At 54.9% G+C, this 18,175-nt stretch overlaps 1 protein-coding gene across 20 annotated transcripts in view; it reads left to right on the forward strand.

The window, feature by feature from the left end:
* ARMC9 (armadillo repeat containing 9) overlaps nt 1-15,051 on the forward strand; it is a 134,549-nt gene extending 119,498 nt beyond the window's left edge. For 4 of the 20 annotated variants that reach the window (XM_070618533.1, XM_070618536.1, XM_070618534.1 and 1 more), the window contains 3 exons: nt 115-212; nt 4,679-4,808; nt 12,742-15,051. In XM_070618533.1, the coding sequence (XP_070474634.1) occupies nt 115-212; nt 4,679-4,808; nt 12,742-13,084 (571 nt within the window). In that variant the 3' untranslated portion in view covers nt 13,085-15,051. Of the gene's footprint in view, nt 1-114; nt 213-4,678; nt 4,809-5,345; nt 10,666-12,283; nt 12,354-12,741 lie in introns of those variants that run through there. The other 16 variants (XM_070618549.1, XM_070618552.1, XM_070618550.1 and 13 more) reach the window with 7 other exon arrangements.
* The last annotated feature ends 3,124 nt before the right edge of the window (nt 15,052-18,175 follow it).

The raw sequence follows: 18,175 nt of genomic DNA on the forward strand, positions 1-18,175 counted from the left end.
TATTGGTTTAAAAAAGAATTTCAGGTACTTCCTGTATTTGTTTGGGATGCTACACAGCAGTGAAATACCTCCTGGCTATCTGTATTTATTGCTGTTTTTTAATTTTTCCTCCAGCCTGGAAGACCATCCCATTTCTCCCCAGATGGCCCGGCACACCAGAAACGGCTGCCTTCCATCCCTGCTGGACGCCTACCTCCCAGTCGACGAGGGGGGTGAGCCTGGCGCATCTGAGCCTCGTGCTTTCTCTTCACCTGAGGACACTGGTGGCATGTGGGGTCAGCTCTGGGACTGGGGTGTCTAGAATCTAATGAAGCAGCAGCAGTTACAGATCCAGGATGGCCTGGGCCTCATACTTGTTCCTGGGAAGTCCCCATCTCAGCCACAGCCCCGCGACAGAGAGGCCCCCGGGCCTGAGGTCACACAGCCAGACCTGACCATGGGCTTTTCCTTCTCAGCACACTGGGTCCACTGCTCATGTCTGCAAGCTGTTTGGGCAAGATTTCTGAATTGGGGAAAGCCATAGTTAATGTGAAATTTCAGAGTAGGAATCTCAGAACGATGTAGGTCTGTGACCAAGACTTTCCTTACCTCAAACTCTTGTGCCGAGGCGATCCAGCCACACGTTAGAAGGCTGGGTGGAATCAGAAATGTGCCACTGGGAGCAAAAACCACCCTGGGATCCAAACTCGTTTGGAAGCATCTAGTTGAGTTCGCCAGAGGCTGATAGGGGATAAAACTATTTTTTATCTGCCAGAAAAAATATATATGCTTTGAATCAGAAATGTACAAAGTTTTTTTTTTTTTTTTTAATTTTCAAGAGGAAATTAAAAGGATATGAGCAGGCCAGATAAAACTGGAATCTCCATTCAAATAGGAAAAACAACAGAGGAACAGGTCAGATTCCAGTATGAGAAACATCTGAGAACGTTTCACAATCTGCTCACAATTGGGTTCAGACGCTCCCAGGCCCCCCGTTGGGAGCGGTAGCCAGTTACAGAGAAAACCGGGTCGTTTGGGACTCTGGGGGAGGGTCTCTCGATGTGCAGGTTTAGAGGTTTTGCCAGCTTTGATCATCTGTTCTTTTACATGTGTTTCATTAGAGCTGTAAACTTTTCTATGCCTTTCCTAAAAGGTGATTACCTCCATAATTTATCCAGAGATTTCTGTTGCCAGAAAGGAGATTTTAGGCGGACTAACAATTTTTACCGATTTGACCTAATGCCATCGAGTTAAAAAGGATTTGGGGTTCTGTCGGCCTGAACTTCCATAGAGGCCCCACAGTTGGATTTCGTGGCTTATTTATCAGGAACATCCTTATTTACCAAAATGGCCACCAGGGTGGCCCTCTCTCCTGCACTGGTTGCAAATATGGTCCTGTCTCTTGGAAGGATTTATCGTGCTTTTATCTGTGGGGTGGTGACATTTGAGGTGGTCGTGTGTAGAGGTGGCTGAGTGGCAGCTGCTGGTGTTGCTGAAGATGTTGACGTTATTGCTGTTTTCGAGGACAGTTGATCCCTGACAAAGTCAGGTGCTGGCAAATTCTGGATCCTTGCGTGAAAACAGCGGGCGCCCCCCAGGAGACTCAGCCCCGGCGGTCACCAGCAGCTCCCAGGGCCTCTCCTGGGGGGCAGTAGCATCCTCCTGGCCCCGTTGGCCTGCTCTGAACACTGAGACCACATTCTGCGTGTCCCACCCTCCTGCTTGCTCCTGCTTGCTCAGGCCTAGCTGGGACCCAGGCCTCCCACCCTGCCCATCCACTCCCCTCCCGCCACCGAAGATTCCATTAGCCACCGGTCTTCACCCCCCCCCGCCCCCCCCCCCCCCCCGCCCACCAGCGACCAGGCATATTCACCTCTCCTCCCTGCCCTGCCAGGCATGCTCTGAGCCTCAGGTCAGCACCTTTGGTTCTCCTTTAAAATCCTTTCACTGGACAGAAATTCTCCCCTTGGAGAAGCCAAGTCTCCGGGTTCACGGCTTTCCCGAGGTCATCTGGTGAGCGTGGATTCCATTTCTGGTCTGGATTCTGTTCTTCCTTCTACCCTCTTTCAGGCTAGCCATGCTGCAGCCACCCCAGGACCAATGTCCCTGGACCAATGTCAGCTCCCCCAGCTGGTCTCGCCGCCGCCATCTCTTCTTCCTCTCACCCAGCCTCCACGTGAGGATGGGTGGCAAACGGGCTTCAGCTTACGTCCTTGGAATGCTGTGTGGAGACTGGTTCTGAGGCTGCAACTGGGCTCAGCCACGGTCAATGAGCAAGGAGAGGCGGCCATCCTCATTGTCTTCTGTTTCATTCCTTCCCTGTCGAGAACCCCCATCATACAGCCCTATTTCTCCAGCTCTTTCTCCCACTTCTGTGCTCTTCCCCCATCCCCATGTGGCCTCGCCTAGCTACTCCCCACAGGTCCCCTCACACATGACTTGCTGCTGAGTCTGGCCTCCTGGCCTTCACTTATGCTGGGAATTAATGCCCCACCTCGAGACCCAGTGGGAACCCCCCAGCACAGCCTACACATTAGCTTCGTTCAGAAACCTCCTTCACGGGGCCTGGCCCGGTGGCACAGCAGTTAAGTTCACACGTTCTGCTTCAGCAGCCCAGGGTTCGCCGGTTCGGATCCCGGGCATGGACCTATGCATCACTTATCAAGCCATGCTGTGGCAGGCGTCCCACATAGAAAGTAGAGGAAGATAGGCACGGATGTTACCTCAGGGCCAGTCTTCCTCGGCAAAAAAGAGGAGCATTGGTGGCAGATGTTAGCTCAGGGCTAATCTTCCTCAAAAAAAAAACGCAAGCTCCTTCACACCCATGCATTCAGTTAACACTGAAGGTAGAACTCATGATGAGGAACCTGTGCGATCCTCAAACTGCTTGATCGGTTGAACGCAGGGCCACAAAGTGCATTCTTTTTAGGCGAAGGACTCAGCCCCGCAGAACCAAGAGGAAATAGCTCCCAAGGGAAAAAGCCAGGAATGTGACCTAGAATTTTGCAAGACATTGGCCTGAGGAAAGTTATTCTCATTTCCCCATCAACCAAGACTATCTTGGATATCAAAATTACATGCCTTGTCGTAGATTCTAGAGTTAAAATGCCCAGCCCTGTCTGAAATGGATTAACCGGGGGGAAAACTGCTTTGTCCCAAGCAGCCTCAGGTGCATCCGCAAAGCTGCCCTTCTGCCCCCAGCCCCAGCTCTTCCAGGGAGTCTGTTTTTCTGTGGGGGGACCTCTGAACGCCTGCGGTGTGGAGGGGGAGGGAGAGGGGGGAGGCATATCTGTTCTATGGAGACCAAACCGAGATGACCTCACAGGGTCTCAGGAGAGCTCAGCTTGGTTCCTCCTGCCTCCTGCCAGGGGGCTTTCCGCCCCCATCACCCCACCCCCACCTGCCCAGGGAAGCTCCTGGTCCTGGAGGACTGCCTGCCTCCCGCTGGGCGCCATCTCTGTAGCCCCGTTAACTGTAACAGGATTTCCTCTGTGTGTAGCCTGGCACTTGGGTGCGGTTCCACTCAGTTGTTATTTCACACACCTAAGTTTGGTCTCCTGAGCCACCTCATAAGCCCACTGAGCAGAGAACACAGGCAAGCTGGCCAGTTGTCCATTGAAGAAAGGATCAGAGAAGGCCAAAATCCTACTTCCCCTTCCAGTTCTGAGAAGAGACTGTCCAGCGTGGGCTGTAAATAAAGCTACCCATCGGGTTCCATACCAGAGACAGGTTCCTCATTTGGGTCCAAGGAGAGTTATCTGCAAGTCAAAGCTGTGCCCCTTGCTGTAGGTTTGAGGAATCCCACAGGGAAGATGCTTCATGTTTAAGATAAAGCAGAGGCCACGTTGCAAAGGCACTGGAGAGATTTTTTGAATGAAAGGGCAGAAAGGAGCTTGGATTAAGGAAGCAGCGAGTCGAGACTCGGTCACAGTATTGCTCCGACAGTGACATGCGCCCCTTTGGCTGTAGAAGGAGAAGAGAAACGGAGTGGGGCTGGAGTAGAAGGGGTCCGTGTCGCTTGAAATACAGAACAGGCCCGTTCCCAGGCCCTCGGGAGAGCTCCTCGGCAGTGCCTCCCGTCGCTTCCCTGTGGAGGTCTGCGGGATGACCCAGGCGGCCCGGTCCTCGGCCGTGCCATCAGCTGCAGCGCTGCTAGCTGGGGATTAGGGCAGATCCTACCCCCTGGGTGGACTGAGGGATTCAGGCCTGAAGGAGCAGCCCAGGGTGAAGAGAGCCCCACGTCTGGTTTGCTGGATTTGGCAAATAAAAATACAAGACGCCCAGTTTGAATTTGAATTTCAGATAAACAACAAATAATTTTTCCATGTGCCTCTGTGATCCTCTGCAGAGGTGCCAAGCGGCGGTCTAGAGAGACAGTTCCAAGCTTTGTTGGCTTTTCCCTGAGAGGCAGAGGGGGGCCAAGGGAGTCAACAGGGCCGATGGTCTGCACCTCCCTGTGCTGTGTGTTTTCCAGCCAGAGCGTGCCCACTGCGCCCCCCGGTTGTAAATCCATCTAGTGGCTGCCGGGAAAGTTCTCAGGCTGCACAGGGAAACAAGTCCTCCTCCGTGGGCTCTGGGGAGCTGTCAGGGACTGGCCGGGGGTGCGTGCTTTTCTTGGCTTTGCGGCCCAGCCCAGTAAGAGCATCTTCAACGAGGTTCCAGAGCAGAAGTTGACTGAGCTCTCTCTCCTCCTCCCCAGCCGCTGTGGACGCCAAGCCAGGAGCGTGGTTGCCAGCAGGACGTCACGGAGAGCCTCGCCTGCCCGCCTCGGGGGCCCCCAGCCAGCCAAGGGAGGTGCCCCGGGCCCTGGGCAGTGGAGAGACCACCAGGTAGGAACGGGAGGTGTCCTGGGAATGCTGCTCTGAGGCCCAGCCTCTGATGATGGAGGCAAAGGCGCATTTTGTTGGGGTCTGAAGCACGATGCCAAGATACCCAGGAGAGGGTGGCCACCGCTGCTGATGACCACAGAGCCCGAGGGGAGGGACCTGCTACTTGGGAATTACCAGTTGTCACACTGGAAGAAGAGGAAACTCATAAATATGCCCAAGGGACTAGTTTTAAGAGCTGCTAGGTGGACATGTTTGAGGGGGATGTGTGATTCGGGGTAACTTGAGGTCAGTGTCCTATCTTAGCAATTTGCTTGCGGAGAAGGTGGGATGGAGGGGAGAAAGATGGAGAACAAGTTTAGTAAAACGTTCTGGTTCAGATTCCAGCTTTCTAAAACAGAAACGGGACCCCCAAGGAGAAGAAAAGGTGTTTTCTCTTCCTCTGCACCAAATGAGAGCGACTGGCCCTTGATGGGTCACTCAGGGTTCTTTAGAACCTAGAAAGGGCCTTCCGATGATCTCACAGGGCCCTTCTTTCAGATCTGGGGAAAGCTGCTCAGGGAGAGGGCCTGGCCCTGGTCTCCAGCTGTCTCCTGGCCGCCAGGCACCCCAGCTGCGCCCCCACTTCCTCCTGCACTGAGGCGTTGGGCGGAGCCATTTTGACCAGCCTGCACCCCTGCCGTCTCTGGATTGGAGGAGTTTTGCCATGGTGACTGGTCAGGCCTCCTGTGCGCCACTTTTCTGTAGAACAGGGAAGTAGTTCCGTTAACGCATCTGCAGCGAGCAGGCCCACTGACCGCTGTCCTTCAGCCGCAGGGCCTTAGGCGGCTGAGTAAGACGGTGGGAGGGCCGAGTTCCAGGCCCCCGAGGCCTGAAGCCCCCCCACCCCCAGCAGATGTTTCCCCCTCACAGGATCTAGGGGTCGGAGAAACCAGCCCGATGGCGCTGCCCTACTGCCCTTCCTGCAGGCTCCCCCTGATGGAAACCCCACAGAAACAGGAATTCCTGCCGAGTCTAGAGGACACAGGAACACCTGGAGCTGCCACAGCCACTGAGAACAGGCAGAAGGCCTGGCAGACCCGGCCCCCCCTGGAGGGAGAAAGTCGGAGATAAGGGGGAGGGGAGACAGGAGGGGGAAGAGTGCTGAAGCCCATTCCCCTTAGCAGCGGGCAGCACCCCTGCATCTTCCTTTGCCACCACTGCTGTTGGCAGAGCCTGGAGCTGGGCATGGGGTCAAGGGCGGGGTCAGAGCTACCTGGGGCCGCAGCGCTGTGTGCGGTTGAGCCAGCAGCACTTTGGGACCTGGCCTGGGACCTGGCAAATCTCTACCCGGCAGAGGGTATAAAAGATGGCTGGGTGAGCCAGAGGCTGGGGCGGGCTGGGGTGGGGAGCCCGGGGGCCCAGAATCTGGTCTCCTTCAGCCCAACCCCCGACCAGCTGTGGACCTGGGGACGGGCCTCCCCTGCCTGGGCCTCCTCCGCCCTCAGAGTGGCTGAAGGTGAGCTCTGGCAGTGGAAATGCCCGAGGCCCACAGGCAGTCAGCCGGCTCAGGGGTTCTCCAGCTCTCGGCACCCTCCTGAAGTGGGGGCTCAAAACGAAAGACCTCAGTTGGGTGGGCCAGAGCCTAGGCTGGGCCCTGCTGCCCTGGCCTCATCGCTCCCAGGACAGGACCAGGATCTAGTCCTTTGGCGCAGCCAGGCCACACCTGCCCTTCTGGTGCTCGAGCCACTTCTTTTTCCTTCCTGTCAATGCCCAATTCATTTCTGAGGCTCACCCTGGGGATGGTCCTCTCTCCCCAGAAATAACTGTTTTCAGAGTAGGCAGGGCACCCCAAAAGCTCTCTTCTTAGAAACATTTCCATTTGTTACCCCAAATGGGGTTACCCACTTGGCCTCCAAACTTCTGTTGGGCACAAATGCCCCCTCGGGGTTAAACCCATGGGTGCTCTCGCCCTAATGTCGATCACTTGAACTCAACTCTTATTTTAAGTCCGGGGCTCTGTGTGAGGAAGAGGAGGATGGGAAGGGGGAGCGTGCGGTGGCCCCATTCCCCTTCTTACCCCACTGGCTGGCTGACCCCTGCCTGGAATATTCTTTTCCCACCTTAGCCTTCTCTTAACCAGGCTGCTCCCGGTCTCAGCTAAGTACCCCTTCCTCCCGCCTGAGCCCAAAGTCCAGTCACACAGCCGCGTCCCCACGCACGGGGGCCCAGAGCCCACTGTGTGGTCATGAGGTCCGGGACTCTCCCGCTGTCCTCAAAGACAGGGGCCATGTGAAGGGTGTTTGTCCCTGCGTTCCCACACCTGGCCCAGAGCAGCCTCTCCAGATGTTTATGAGGAGGAGAAAGGGAGAGGCATGGCCTGCATGCGGGCCGTTTGTCCCTCAGCTTCCCCCAGCTCCTCTCTCAGTCTTTAGGGTGAAGACAGACAGTCGGCCAGGTGGGTGCTGCTTGACCGCTCACAGCCCGTGGAAGGCCCCTGGAGCTGAGAGTTGACACAAACGGTAGCTTGAACGATAGCGTTCCTTCTTAGCCCCAACTTGGAGGGGGTTGAAAGCTCATTGCAGCTCTGGCTCACGCCGGTGCTTCCAGCCACTGGTCGTGCTGTGAAATTGCCTCCCCAGAAGCCAAGGAGCAACAGGTTCAGCGCCTGTGACCCCCCCCACCCCCCACCCCCCAGGGCCAAGCTTTGCTTTTTTCTATCTGCTTCTTAGACTCCTTAGCACTAAATAGCAGAGAAACAACGCTAGTAACCAGGCTTTAAAAATGCCATTTGTTTAAAAAAAAAGAAAAAAGTATTTATCCCGGGAAGAGCCGGGGTGTTCTGCCGTGAATCCGTCGGTCCGGACCGCGAGGGCTGACTTGCACCCCGGAACGTGCAGGCCTTGGTTTCCAGCTGTCACCTCCCGGAGGGTGGTGGGTCTCACTGCCCAGACTGTCACGTGGCCTTGCCTGCCTGCCGTCTGTGGGCACTGGCGCGTGGTCCACGCGGAGATGAGTCCAGGTGGACCGGGAGGGAGCTTGCTCACGTTCCCTCCGTGTGGCCCCAGGGACAGGCGAGGAAATGGGCTCCTGGGGTTGGAGCTGTCACTCTGGCACAGACGCCGACCTGGTCCCGGGCTGGGATTAGAAGCAAACATTGTCAAAGTTCCTGTCCTGCCACAGACAGGAAATGACTCTTTTGCGAGTATTGTGACTTTCAAACAATAAGGAAGAAAGAGATTTTACAGATGTCTGCACATGCGCTTTCTCCCCTTCACATTTGTCCCAAAAAGACACCACGTGGCAGCTCACGACGACAGATACGGCGCATCAGCTAAAAGAAACGACAAACTAACAGCAAGGAAGCTGGGGAAATTAGGACGGCATAGCTGTGTGGTTACACCCGCGTGTGCGCACGAACACACACATGTGTGAACTGTTGATGAGGTCTCCATGCCTGCCTTCATCTGGTGTGTGGTCTCCCCGGTCCCAGCCTGTCTGGGTTTTGTTGTAGCCCAGACACACTGTCCGCAGCAATGACCGAGAGCCAGTTGGGAATGTGACGAGCAGAGTCCACTTAGGGGACCCCTGAGCACTTTCACTTGCACGGTAATGCTCACGATGGCTCCCAGGACCTGAGAGGACACAGGAGAAGGTGGAGAAGGCTCCACTGCGGGATTATGACTCAGCAGCATTCCAAACGCAAGTCGAGATTAAATATCTCCAAAAGCCTTTTATTGCTGTTCGCTTCCCACACAATGTTCCTATTGATGAGCGGAGATAATATAAGCAGGCCGGGCCTCTCAGATCAAAAATGGCCTATCTCGCAGGGCCCCTCCTGCAGTTTACGCATATGCTGAAGTTTGCTATCTGCCTGGACCGTCACCATGTGTTCCTGCAGCAATACTTTTTTCTGAGTCAAAGGTGACCGCCATCCTGAACTTCCCGTCGGTGTCTTTTACTCCTCTGCCCCAGTCTTGCCTCTTCTCCTGCCAGAGCATCCCCATTTCCCAGCTCTGGTTCCTGGCTGCCCATGCTGCTGAGCTCGCCATTCTGGGGAAATGGCGGCCCTGAGGCCACTCAGGGGCCAAGCTGACCCTTACTGACAGCCGTCCAGCCTGCCTCCCATGTTGTCCTTCCCAGAAGGTCCTGATGTCGTCATCCCTGTGGAGTTCAAGGACGGTGACCAGCATCCTCAGTCAACACAGCCGCCTCCTGCAGCAGCCCCCAAGGCAGTTTGGAGAACTTCCTGGGGGTAGGCTCTGCCAAGCCAAGGGGTGGCTCCCTGGTGCTCTGCCAAGGGCCACTTTCTCCAATGCCAGAGGGAGGAGCCAGCCAGAGCGGGCCCGTCTGAGAATGGTCTTCCGCCACAACACTACCCTGGCCAAACAAAGGGCATGTCCTGGGGCAGAAAGGAGGCTGGCTCTTAAGGTGTATTAGTCAGGGTTCTCCAGAGAAACAGAAGCAACAGGATGTGTATATATAGAGAGAGATTTATTTTAAGGAATTAACTCACATAATTGTAGAGGCTTGGCAAGTCCAAAATCTGCAGGTGGCCCAGCAGGCTGGAGACTCAGGGAAGAGTTGCCATTCGAATCCAAAGGTATTCTGTGGGCACAATTCCTTCCGGCTCAGGAGAAGGTCAGTCTTTACTATTCGGGCCTTCAACTGATTGGATGAGGCCCACCCACATTATGGAGGGCAATCTGCTTTACTCAGAGTCCAACTATTTAAGTGTAAATCTCATCCAGAAAACACCTGCACAGAAATATCCAGAACAATGTTTGACCAAATACCTGGGCACCATGGCCCAGCAAAGTTGACACATAAAATTAACCCACCCGTAAGGGTTTTCATACACATTGTCAAATTGCTCTCCCAAGAGTGGGGCCCTTTTCTGGTTGCCCTGGGGTTGGATATTATGGATTCCTAGCCCTGCTGTCCAGAACTTTCTCTCTCTTCGCTTCTTGCCGACTCGCCTCAGCTGCCCCCTGACCCTGCAGCTTGACCTTGCTGCCTGTTGGCTTTGAGGCCCCGTATGGTGAAACCAGCTGACCGTCCTGGACCTGCACAACTAGCCCCTCCAAATCAGGCCCCCCTTCCCACGGCTGTGTGATGGGACACCCCCAGGGGACCCAAGGCCTGCCCTCTGCCATTGCCCCTGCCAGGAAGAGCTGCCAGTGTTCGCCTGAGTTGTTTTCACTAGTTTCTCTCAGTTGCTCCTTCTTAAAATGTAGTAGGGCTACGTTTAAAAACGGTCAAGATGGTAACTTTTATGTTGTGTGCATTTTACCGCCACTTAAAAATAATGAACTTCTATAACGATAAAAATATGAAAATAAGAATAGCAAGATAGGAAAAAGAAGTCGTTTGACCTAAATGGAGTTAAAAGAAAACCCGCTCCCTAGACCCGATAGAAAGCTCCTTTATATCTGTAAGAAAAGCATCGCAATGAGATTCATCTCATTCTTTGACGATCTCGGTCCCCTGGTCTGACAGGCCCCTTATCTGTGAGCTCCGCAAGCACAGGAATTTGGTCTAGTTGACCTCTGACCCCTGGTTCCTGGCATAGTTCTTAGCCCACGTGTGCGTTATCACTGAATGATGGAAAAACAAAACATTAGGGAAAGATGTAAGAGATGACCGTATATCAGTCAGCTAGAATTGTCCCCAAGCAATATAAACAGTAATGACGGAGGCCACTCAGACACGTGGAGAGAGAACAGAGAAGGCTCATAAAGACAGGGCAACACAGAAGAGAATGTATGACTGCAGCCACATCAAAACGTGCATGCGTGCACAAGGCGTGACATGGAAAACGTTCAGGGGGAAAATATTTGTGAGTGATGTAAAAAAATAAAATTTCTTTTTAGAGAGAAAATTATTTTAAAGTTAAAAAAAAAATGCCCTAGGCCTAAGGCTCTCCTGGTGTGAAGGACTTTCCTGCCTAAGATGGGCAGTGTTTATGCCAGTCTTTTCCCGAATCTGAATTTGGAAACGTTTTACATGTTTAAGTTTTATTTTTCTAATTATTCAGATAATATATTCTCAGTGTAAAAAAGGCAGGGAGGCATATGGAAATAGAGAAATGAATCAAATAAATGCCACAGTTTCTTCCCAAGTCGCACTCCCCAGAGCTGAAACCCCTATTTGTAGGGCGCTTACCACGGCTGGGCCCCAGGCACGACCTCACTGAATCTTCAGAGCTGTCCTATAGATGTTTTACAGGTAGGGAAACTGAGGCTCCCAAAATGTCAGCAGACTTTCCCGCATTCTGTCACCAGCTAGAGAGCAGCAGAGCAAGACTGAGGGTCTGGGCCCTACCAAAGAATGCAGCCCCTGGGCGCACCCCACCTCCCCCACCGCCCTCCTCACTGGATCCTGTGCCACACACACACACACACACACACACTCACTCACTCATACCTGTGCACTGGGAAGCCTTGCAGCCTGTCAGTAGCTCCGTGGCCTGGCCGGGGGACCCTCACTTGCCTAGCACGATGTCTGTCTGCTTGCTGTGGGCTGACTGTGTGAAGCCCACAGACTGAGGCGCCCACTTAGGGAAGGGAAGCCAGACCTGCCGTTTGCAGAGCATCCGCTGCACGCTGGGAGCTGGGCTGATGCTTCCATTAGGTCATTCACTGCTGACAGTAAGGGCTACTGCCTGGGACTCCGGTCTTCAGAGTTGTAGTCAGGAAAATGGGCACATAGATAGCAAGGGTCCCAGAAGTCGAGGTGGGAGCCAGAGTTGTGCCTGCCAGCAGCTCACTGACAGCCAGAGAGAAAGGGCTGAGCGGGGGAATGACATCCCCAACCGCAGCTGCGCAGCATGGGAGGTCACAGAGTCAGGATCCCACTCTCTAACAGCATGAAGCTGCAGTGGCTGCAGGCCCTGGAGGAAAGGAGGGAGCTGGCCCCAAGACATGGCCAGCACGTCTCTGTCATGCTGGTCCATAGGGCTGGGATCCTGAGCATGTCTGGGAGAGGGTTGGCTGTAAGATGCCACTGGGCTCAAATCTTGGCCTCGCTACTGCTTGTTGTGTGTATGACCTTGGGAAAGGTCATGGACTCGGAGCCTCAGTTTCTACATCTGAAAAATGGGGTAGTAATGCCTGTCTCTCAAAGGATTGTTTGGGAGTTTAATGTCACCCTCTCAGCAAGGCCTTCCCTGGCCACCCCATTGAAAATTCGTTTCCTATTCTTGCTGTAAGAAAGTGCCACAAATTGAGTGACCGGAACACAAATCTATCATCTTACAGTTCTGTAGGTTAGAAGCCAACGCAGACTTCACTGCGCTGGAATCAAGATGTCCACAGACATGTTGCTTTCTGGAGTTCTAGGGGGAGTCTCCTTTCTGTCTTGTCTGGCTTCTAGCGGCCACCTGCCCTCTTTAGCTCGTGGCCCCTTCCTCCACCTTGGAAGCCTTGCATCTCTGTGCCTTTCCCCCACAGTCACACCGATTTCTCTGAGTCTCTTCTTCTGCCTCTCTCTCCCACCAGTAAGGACCTTCGTGATTACCGTGGCGCACCCTGGTCATCTAGGATAGTCTCCCAATCTGAAAGTCAGCAGGTTCGCAACCCCACTTCCATCAGCAGCCTTAATTCCCCTTTGTCACATGAGGTTCCAAGGAGTGGGAAGTGGACGTAACTGGGGACTGTTACTCTGCCAGCTGCACCCTCCCTGGCGTCCAGTCTAACGTGTCAAGACTCTCCCATCTCCCCTTCCTTTCCCTGCTTCATCTCCTCCTTGGCGTTTGTTTCTTTTTTATTATCTCCTTCCTCCCCTCGAATGTGAGCTCCATGGGGGCAGGGGTTTATGCTCCACCCCACGCCCAGCCCGTGCCCAGGACGGTGCCTGCCCGGCATCCATCAGTGCTTGGAGAAGGAGTCTTCCTTCCTCCTGTGACTCCTAACCATGCAGTAGCTGCTGTGACTCCGGATTGCACATTTTGTTCCAGGGAATTTACATCAGCCGTCACCTGCAAGCCCCGGACGCCCTGCACCCCAGAGATCCTGGACCTGACCCCACCCAAGGCCAAGGCGTCGGCTCTGGCCCCTCAGTTCTCCTCGTGTGGCCCCCAGCAGGCTAGCCGCCCTGGCTCCACAGCATCCTCCACGAGGGGCCTGCAGAGTAAGTCTCTCTGTGGGGGAAGGGCAGTGTGTTTCCCACCCGGAGCCCTGCTCCCTCTGTGCCCAGCTGGCTGTTGGGAAAGGCTGCTTCCCCTCCTGCAGGACCAGGGCCCTAGCCGGCTGCTTCCTTTGCCCTGGGGACCAGTTCGTCATGAATCTTTCTGTTTATGAAATTGCCCTTGGCCTCAGCGGCCCACACACAAGCTGGCAGAGTGAGACCCTCCGGGCAGTCCCACTTGCAGATAAGACCCCCTCTGTGGGGCTTGTGTGGTCGGCCCTGAAACCTGCCTTCTGGTGGGAGGTAGCCCGCAGCTGCTCGGGCGGCCTCAGACTCAAACAGAAGCACCTGCCACCTTGCAGGCCCGCCAGAGGGGCCGAGGATGGGGCGGGCTCAAGGGGTCCCTGCTGTGTCCCTGAGGTCTCCCTCCCACCCTTTGGTGGTCCCTGTAAAGACCACCTCTTCCTCTCTCTCTGTCCTCTCCCAGCCTCGGCCAGTTGACCACCTCCCTCCACTGCCCAACTGAGCCTGGCCCTTTCTAAAGGGCTTTACTAAAAATAAGGGAAAACAAAAGAGAAACAGAACAAAAGAGTGTCAAGCAGCGCAGCCTCAGTCACACTCAGGATGTACGCATTTCTGTGGCTGCTGTCCCGCTCCCTTCCGGACAGGCCCTGGGCGCTCCGGCCAGCTGGGGCCCTGAGGGCTGGGAGTGTGGCTCCTGGGCCACGGCTGGGAAGCGTGATGGGCTGTCCCCTCCTCCCAGCTCCTATCTGCTGGGAAACACACCGCGCAGGCCCGGCCGCATCTCCCCCCAGCAGAGCAGGTCAAGGTGCTTCCTCACTGAGGCCCAGAAGAAGCACCCGCAGTGCAGGGAGAGCTTGGCCAGGAGAGAGGCAGACGGGCCCTCGAACCCTGCCGGGCCTCCAGGCCGCACCAGGCTGGGACCCGAGCTAAGAATAATCGTGGTCATCACACCAGCACTGATGGACTGGCCGGCCCCACAGCCCATGACACAGCGCGGCCCTGGGCGGCATGGAAGGCTTGGCGCGCACGGGTTTCTGGCCTGTGGCCTCAACAAACACATGGGCTGTTGCCAGCAAAACTCACTGAGCACCCCACACCCAGCAGCCTGCTTCCTGTGAGGAAAGAGCAGAGCCACACGAGTCACGGCCTGGCCGCAGAGCAGGTGACCCGCGGAGGGAAGGGTCTCTTCTTCTGTTTGCACAGAGCCCGTTGAAAGAAGGGATTGTGCCGGACAGAGGGGCTCTGTGCAGGCCGTCTTGGTGCTGGCAGCTTGCTCTGGCTTTTCTTCCCCAGGCAGCCAATCTTACAGGAAGTGAGGATGGTTTCTTCCCCGGTGTCACTGTCCTGTTGCCTGAGGACCAGTCAGCTTCCCGTTCTTGGCCAGCCAGCAGCTGCAGGTGACAGATGTGAAGAGACGGTTGTCTGCCAGCCGCCGGGTGGCGTGGGGAGCTGTGGAAAGGACGGCTCTCCAGGCCGTCCAGGAGCAGGCCCATCGCAGCGCCCACCACCCAGGTCCCGTTACTGCCCTTCCTGGTCGCCCTTCACACACAGGAGGAGAGGGGTCCTCACGACACCCAGCTCGGGGGACTGTGCCACTGAACCCACCAGCCGGGCCATCTGGGGAGCTCATGCAGGGGGAGCCAGGGGCCGGGGAGCTCAGCCAGAGATGGGGCCTCGGCCTCACTGGAAACCGGCTCTCCTCCCTCAGAGGAGACAGAATACAGGAAACCCGTTCTCAAGCCATATGCCCGAGCAGCAGGTTTGGTGTTTTCCTCCTCTTTTCAGATCTGGTGAGAATATGGTCTGTTCCCATCAATGACTTGGACTGTGGCCGTTCCAGAGCCACTGTGTGTCTCACAGGCTCACAGGGTTGACCAGTCAATGCTACTTCCCCCCCTCCATTAAGGCCATACATGCAAACGATTCCCCTGGCAAAAAGACTGGTCCCTGCTGGGGGAGCCCGACTCGCTCCTCGAGGGTGACGTCAGGGCCACGTCTTAGGACAGAGGAAGGAACTTCGCCCGCAGAGCCATCAGTGTTACCAAAGCTGGTAGCAAAGTCTGACCTCTCCTAAGATAGAAATGTTGAAATAAAATTAATCAGTATTTAGAGGGTACTTGTGTGTGTGTGTTCATGTCTGTGCGTGTGCACAGTCACGTGTTATTCCTCGGCGCTCCGTCTGCCCTGGCCATGCCCGTCACTGGAGAACTATTGTGGTCCCACTGGGTGTAAATAAAGGACAAGCAGTGCACTTTTCAGTGATCTTCTGATCCTCAGGAGAGCGGGCAGAGGAGAAACGGGGCGGGCACGAGGCCAGGTCACCCAGGAGATGACCAGAAACTTGGCTCCTGGGTGACTCTTGTGAGCTCTTGGCAGTGACGCAAGGCTGGGCACTGTTAGAACTCTGTGCTTGTGCAGCTGGCCCGGAGGCCACATCTCGAGTCTCTGGCAGCGTGGGAGCCCCGCTGTGTTCCTGGAGAAGAAGGCTGTGGAGAACACGGCCCTACCTTCTCGGGAATGTCAACCTCCTGGCGCTCTGGACGCCTGACTTCACCCAAGGAGGTGTAAAGAGAAAGTGCAAACACCTGTGTCCAGGACTGTTGACATGGACAGACGCGACGAGCAGAGCCCGAGTCCCCGAGATGAAACCCCTCATGATGAAACTGTCAAAGGCGTGGAGAGGTTGCAGATGAACAGCGGAAGAGCATGATGGAAAAATCTCTCCTGTTCTCCCCAGTACGTCCACTCCCTCCAGATTCCTCAGATGCCGCTGACGGGCACGGCTTCCCCCGGCCTTGGCGTAGGAGCAGCCCCATGCGGAGGTCTAGAGTGGGTGGAGCATCGTCCATTTCCACCCTGGGTCTCCCTGGTGGGAAGACAACAGCTGTCCCCGCCTCGAGCCTCCGGATGAGCTACCGTCTGATTTGTGAATGTCTGGCCATCTCGGGAAAAGACAAGACAGTCTTTTTTAGAGATGAGGGGAGACTCCAACTCAGGGTCAAACTGCACTGAGGTCACTAGGTGTGGTCCGGAGAAAGTAAATACCACCAGCCTCCGCACCACACCCTGGGAGAGTCCTCTCGCGGGCACGCGGCTACATCCCAAGGCTGATGGCTGGCAAGAGACTGTAAAATGCCAACAACCTAGGCATAAATATGCCAGCTATCTGCCGGCCCCACTGTGGTTGGATATGAACATGATCTGAGGGAGAGAGAATCAAATTCATGAATAAACCGAAACATTTCACGGGTCACCTGGAAACCTAATCTAGGATTTGCCCATGAAACCTACGCAGGGGAGCCATGAAGAGGAGCCTGTGGGACTTTTGAGAAATGGTGGGCCTTCAGGAAGATTCCTTCTGCCCCTGGAAGCTGACCCCAGCTCTCTGGTTACCTGGCCCCCTAATTTCTCCTGAGTAGGACTTGATCTCATTTGCTTCCTTCACAGCAAGGTGTAAATGTCTGGCAACAGCTTAAATTATGACCCTTGGTGGGAGTTCGAGATCCAGTCAGATACCAGGGGTCACTGAGTAGATTCAGAAGGATTTGCCCAAATTGAAAGAGCTAAGTAACTAACAAGCAAACGCACAAATAAATAAGATTAATGCAAGAAAATCCATGACAAAACAAAATATCAAACTTTTTAATAAAACAAGATCTGACCCATTATGATGGTAACTTGCTTGCCAAACCCTAATCGGAGACCCGATTCCAATGAAACTTGATTTACAAAAATGAGCGGCCAGCCCACGGGCCATAGTTTGCTGGTTTGAATTTTTTTTTAATGGCATTAAAACATTATTTATCTTGATTACCAAGTTTCGGGGCACCCCTTACACTTTCTGTGCGAGGAGATGCCTCACTCACCTCACCCTTGTCCCCGCCCAGGAACTGGGGGATCCTCCTGGCATTCCCAGCTCAGCCTCGTGGCTGGATGGCTGGGCCTGCCTGCCTGAGCATCTTCATTTCTCCAGACACTGGTGAGTTGTGATAAGAAGGGAATCTGTCTGCTTTTGCACATAACAAGCTACCCTCAAAACTTAGTGGCCAAAAACGACCATTTTCTAGCTTTAGAATTGTGTGGATCGGCAATAGGGGCTGGGCTCAGAGGGGTTCCGAGAGTTCTGTTGGGCTTGGCTGGACCAGGTGTGCACCTACAGTCAGAGGGCAGTGAATGGCCTCCCTCGTGTCGGCAGTTGGCTGTTGGCCAGATCCTTGGTGCTCCTCCATGAGACCCCTCATCCTCCAGCAGCTAACTTGGCTCATTCCCATGGTGGCCGCAGGGTTTGGGGGCAGTAAGTGCTATTCAAGTGTCTATTTGCATCGTGCTTACCGTTTTCCCATTGGCCAAAGCAGGTCACATGGCCAAGGCGAAAGTCTCTATGAAGGGACAAGGATACAGGAACACTGACCAAACTGGGGACATGACCACAACAATCTGCCACGTAGATGCGGTTCAGGGTTTTTCCCACTATGGCATAACCACCCGATTTTAATTCAGTTCAGCAAACATAACCTGTGCAGCTGCTCTGTGTTGGCATGTGGGGGGTTGTGATTTTGTTAAATTCACATTTGATGAGGGGAGCCCCGGGTGAAAGACCGCGGGGAAGTGAAGTAGAGAAGTTTATTACTCACAGGGCCTGGACGACAGACACAGCTCACCTCGAGGACCACGCGGGGCAGTCAAGGCGGGGTGCCAGCCCAGCGCGAGCAGCAGGACCAGGGGAGTCTACCTTCCTTAGGATCCACAGGTGGAGTGGTTCTGGGGTTTCCAGGCTAAGGCCAGATTGGTCAATTCAAACCAAAAAGGGGGGTTTTGATAAGCTCCGCAGGGGTCTTACCTAAGGGGTGCACGAGGGGCAGGAGCTGGGAGGCAGGAAAGACTGCCACCAGGAGTCTCGAGGACATCCTCTCAGGAGCTTACCTCTGACTCTGCGACTAAGCGTCCCGTCAAGGCCCTGCAGGCCGCTTAGCCACACAAGATGAATACACGGCAGCCACACTGTGGAGGGTTTAGGAAACTCTCAACGGGAGACGCAGTTCCGCTAGCACTTGAGTTGCTACAGGTCTCCTAGGGAGAAGTCCCGGCTTTGCAGATGGCCGCAGTTTAGGACAGGGCACCTGCGCCAGACGGCAGTGATGGGCAGATTTCCGAGAAGAGGCCGTGGAATTGGGAGAAAGCTGGGCCTAGAGAGACCCACACAGACTTGTCTCTTGAAGGTGTCACTGGAAGCCGAGAGA

This window comes from Equus przewalskii, chromosome 5 (assembly GCF_037783145.1).
Source record: "Equus przewalskii isolate Varuska chromosome 5, EquPr2, whole genome shotgun sequence".
Lineage (NCBI taxonomy): Eukaryota > Metazoa > Chordata > Mammalia > Perissodactyla > Equidae > Equus > Equus przewalskii.